This window comes from Myotis davidii, unplaced genomic scaffold (assembly GCF_000327345.1).
Source record: "Myotis davidii unplaced genomic scaffold, ASM32734v1 scaffold217, whole genome shotgun sequence".
Lineage (NCBI taxonomy): Eukaryota > Metazoa > Chordata > Mammalia > Chiroptera > Vespertilionidae > Myotis > Myotis davidii.
Window position 1 is genome coordinate 787,673 of NW_006290034.1, and position 4,422 is coordinate 792,094.

At 43.9% G+C, this 4,422-nt stretch overlaps 1 protein-coding gene across 4 annotated transcripts in view; it reads left to right on the forward strand.

Moving 5' to 3' along the window:
• PTBP2 (polypyrimidine tract binding protein 2) overlaps positions 1-3,505 on the forward strand; it is a 24,104-nt gene extending 20,599 nt beyond the window's left edge. For 2 of the 4 annotated variants that reach the window (XM_015563388.1, XM_015563390.1), the window contains exons 10-12: positions 1,352-1,568; positions 1,710-1,787; positions 1,972-3,505. In XM_015563388.1, coding sequence (XP_015418874.1) covers positions 1,352-1,568; positions 1,710-1,787; positions 1,972-2,104 — 428 coding nt within the window. In that variant the 3' untranslated portion in view covers positions 2,105-3,505. The remainder of the gene's footprint in view (positions 1-1,351; positions 1,569-1,709; positions 1,788-1,971) is intronic. The other 2 variants (XM_015563389.1, XM_015563391.1) reach the window with 1 other exon arrangement.
• The last annotated feature ends 917 nt before the right edge of the window (positions 3,506-4,422 follow it).

A 4,422-nucleotide genomic window follows, 5' to 3' on the forward strand; every position in this document is an offset into this window, starting at 1 on the left:
AGGGAACATACTTGTGTTTTTCTGCTGTCCTCTTACTGTCCCATGTTCAGTCTCATGGAAAAGGGTTTGGGCTCCAGGAATGCAGTAACAATTGTCCATAAAAATTATGGCATTTATATTATAAAGCTTTTTTCCTGATTATTCCCTGTAATGGAAGTTAGCTGTTCATATAGTCTGGGATTCCAGTTAATGCCAGACTACTTGAATTCTCACATCATGTAGAAGTAATGTAGTCACGTGGAAAATGTATTTTAAGGATACCAGGTTCTTTCAGAATGAAAAATCTGTGCCAGATACACCATTAATTCCTTTTGGAATCTTAAAATATACCTTAGTCAAGTTACACTTAGTTTTGCTTATCTAAGTAATTGGTGATTTTAATTAAATGGGTATCTCATTTCACTAAATCAGAATCAGATCCCATGCTAGGTCTAGACTGACGGTATCCTCACGCTGATTGACTATGAAAAGCCTGCTGTTAAGCTGAGAATTCCGTTAGTTGAGATTCAGGAATGATGGTGCCTCAGGCTGATGGCATAGTCACAATTTTTATTTTGAAGTTCGCTGTTTTTGATGTGAGGACTAGTGTAGTTTTACTGTTAGTCTAACGAGACTCACCAACTAACCACGTAATATCCGGGCCTTTTGGCCTTTGGAGACAAGTAAGCTTGAATTGCAGTGTTTCTTACCAGCGATGGTGGTAGCTCAGACAATGCACAGAACTTGAGGCATCTGCTTTCTACCTCTTGAAGTACAGCTCTCTGCCTCTGAGGAGAGAGGGGGCTTAAGCCTGTCTCCTTTCCCCACTGTGTCCGCTCTGTTCGGGGTGGCTGGTCCTCGTAAGTAGCATTTTCTTCCTCATCACGTGGGAGCTGGGGGTGGCAGAGCCTCGGTGAACAAGGTGCCCGTGGTCATTGTGGCTGAGCAGTACCTGAGGGAGAATGAAAGCAAATCCTTCCGAATGGTTTCTGGTCCTGCTCTATGTATGGACTGTTGTAATGAGTGTAGTGTGCCTAGATTGGGGGGTGGGGAGAAGATGAACTTGAGGTTGGGGTATGGAGTGGGAGGGAGGAGAGGGCAGCAAGGCGTGCTCACTTCCTTTCCTGGGGCCACAGCTGATGGATCAGCAGGGTTGTCAGGGAAGAGTGTGGGGGGGCATAATCTGGGTTTCATTCTGTGGAGGAAGCTTTCTGCCAGGTGCCTTGTCTGAGGCAAGTGGATTAAACTTGACACCAATGGTTACTAGACACTCAGGACTTGTTTCTGAGTCAGAGACTTCAGATTTTAAACGATTCAAATCGTCTTCGCTTTGTGCTTTGTTAAAACGTAGGCATTGTTTCTTTTCTTGTAGCCATGAACCATCTCAATGGACAGAAGATGTATGGAAAGATTATCCGTGTCACTCTCTCTAAGCACCAGACTGTCCAGCTGCCTCGGGAGGGGCTCGATGATCAGGGTCTCACGAAAGATTTTGGTAATTCCCCACTGCATCGTTTTAAGAAACCTGGATCCAAAAATTTTCAGAACATTTTTCCTCCTTCTGCAACCCTTCACCTGTCCAACATCCCGTGAGTATCACCCATGAGCTGCTGAGCTGGACCTGGAGCTGGAGCGGGGGGGGGGGGGGGGGGGGGGGGGGGGGGGGTTTGAGGAATGAAGTATAAAGCTGACGAATAACCCTTCCTCTTCGTTTTGCTCCAATTCCCCAGCCCTTCAGTCGCAGAGGAGGATCTGCGGACGCTGTTTGCCAACACGGGGGGCACTGTGAAAGCGTTTAAGTTTTTTCAGTAAGCACCCTTTCTGCTCTTTCTTTCTTTCCCTTGGTGGCTGGATGGAAGTAAACGTTCTCTTCAAGGGGTTTTTATTATTTTTGTTTATAGAGATGGTGGTTTCTGGAATGGGCAAAGCTCAAGTGTGTAACGAAGCCTTCCTAGTTGTTACCAAGTGTCTAACTTTATTCTTTTGCTTCAGAAGAGATCACAAGATGGCCCTCCTGCAGATGGCCACGGTGGAGGAGGCCATCCAGGCCCTGATCGACCTGCACAACTACAACCTGGGGGAGAACCACCACCTGCGAGTGTCCTTCTCCAAGTCCACGATCTGAGGGCGGAGGCGGAGGCGGGTCACAGTGTTGTCATCACCTAGTGACTGTTCAGAAAGTGGGGACCAGAGTTTGATTTTTTTTTTCCTTTTTTTTTCTCATGCTGTTATCATTCCTTGGTTCTAAAACAAAATGGCATATATAAAGGCAGAGTATTAACTGCTATTCCATCTGTTCGATAGGGAAGCCATTTTTATTGTCTGTTTAAAATTTGTTTAATTTTCCTTTTCTTTTTCAACTTAGTTGACATACGTGCCTTAAAGGAAAACTAGTGTTGCTATTGTGCAATTCACTAGGAATTTACAAGGGATTGCTTGTCTCGGGCACACTGTTATATGGGGATTACACTATGTATAGGCAGGGGTGTGTAAAAAGGTTAAGTTTTTGTTTCTCCTGCTTGGAACGTACTTTGAATTATTGGCTTGTCACATTTCTTTCTATTTAGTCAAATAAGATACAGGATATTGAAAAAACAAAGCAGCATTTTTTAGTTTTACTACCTTAGGCTTTATTGCTTTAAAAACACATTGGCCTTTTTGTATCTCACAATTCTGGTCTAGATTCTGTTAGGAATGTAGGCATTAGTTGAATTAACAAGATGCAGAGTATTAATTTCCGTCAGTTTGAGCCCTACGTGGAAAGCATTGTGGAACCTTAACCTTTTGTACACGCTCTTGTGGGACGCGTCCTATAACTGCTGTCAGCACTCAGTAACGTCTTGTTTGTGGCTGAATACTTTCCGTAGATGTTTTTTGAAGTTGACATGACTTATGTGCATTTCAATACCTATTGCCATCCTTAGTTTGTGATGACGACTGGACATGGCTGTGGATTTCTGAGCATGGAGGCTGGTCTGGCTAGTGCAGGAACTGGTGCATGTCTTTCCAAGATGCAGAGAGTCACTGCAAACCTTTGCAGGAAGATGAATTTTGTGGCAGTTTTCTAAAACTGACAACCAGGTGGGACCAAAGTTTATGTGCCTTTAGTCTTAATTTACCTTGCATTGTAATATTCAGTTTTAATAAATCTTCAAAATATTTTGTATTTAGGAATAGATCTGACTTTAATAAAAACATGGCTCAGAATCTACAGGTCAAATTAATTTGAACAGTTCTTGTCGATCTGAATTGCTGATTCTGTTTAAATGACCAATACTTTTTGAAATTGATGTACTTCGTTTCAAGATTCATAGATTCTGTTATCTGTGTAGACAGAATGGTCATGTATATTTTCTATTAGTTGAGTTTTTACATCCTTAGAAATGTAAAATTCAGTCTAGTTTGGAAGCGGCACAATTAAAAATTACTTTTCTAACAAAGTCGGGAGGTTTGATGGTGGTCTACTTTCCTTGTGTGTACTCTGCTCCCTCTGTAGCATGCTCAATAAACACTGCAGCTCTGCTCACCTCTGTCTCTCTCTGCTGCCTCTCCTGTCCCTGTGCTGTGCGCCCTGGCCCGCAGGTGGGAGGGCAGATACACCGACCGACATGCTGTGAACTTGCACCAGGGTGGTGGTTTTTTGTTTTTGTTTTTTAATTTGAAAGACAGTGATTGCTTCCCAGGAGGACCCGGAATTAACATGTCCCACCCGTTACAATCTGCTGCTTAAAGACAGATTGTAGCTCCACAGTCGCTTTCCCGGTTCCCTTAGGGGGGTGGGGTGAATGCAGTGCACTCTCTCCCACTGCCATGCTCTCTCGCGGTTTCACCTCTCCTCTCTGTCTGCTAAGGTCTCCTCGTTCTCAACAGCCCTGCGCTGTGACACAGAGCGCCATGTGGGGAGGGGGCTTCTCGCCAAGGGACACATTCAGGTATTGGACGCTGAACAGTGAGTTCTCATTTCACAACTTGCGCTTTTCAAAGGATTCTGAATAAGGTGCTGTATCTATTACTCAAAATACTTTAGGTCACATTTTTCCAAATAGGTATATTGGTGTCAGATAGCTCCAGAGCCATACGTATTGCTTCGGTTGGTTCTGTGACGAAATAACTTACAATGCACATGTGTGTGTGGAGAGCAGTGACCAGGAAGTGGCCTCTGAGTATGTCGGGCAGGGAGCGTGTGGAGAGGGCACGCCCTCCTCAAGCCAGGACCTAACACAGGGAAGTGGGTACAGAATTGTCTGTGAGCACAGGTAGGATTTTCTATTTTATACTTAGTCGTTATCCTCCTATAGTCTTTATTCCCTTGAAGTTAATGGGTTTTTAGTTTTAAGATTTTGCAAGTAATAGAATGAAAGTGTGCAAATATGTATAAAAACAAACATACTGAGCACATGGGCACACTGCTCTCCACTCCTCACACGCCTCATACTTCTCAAG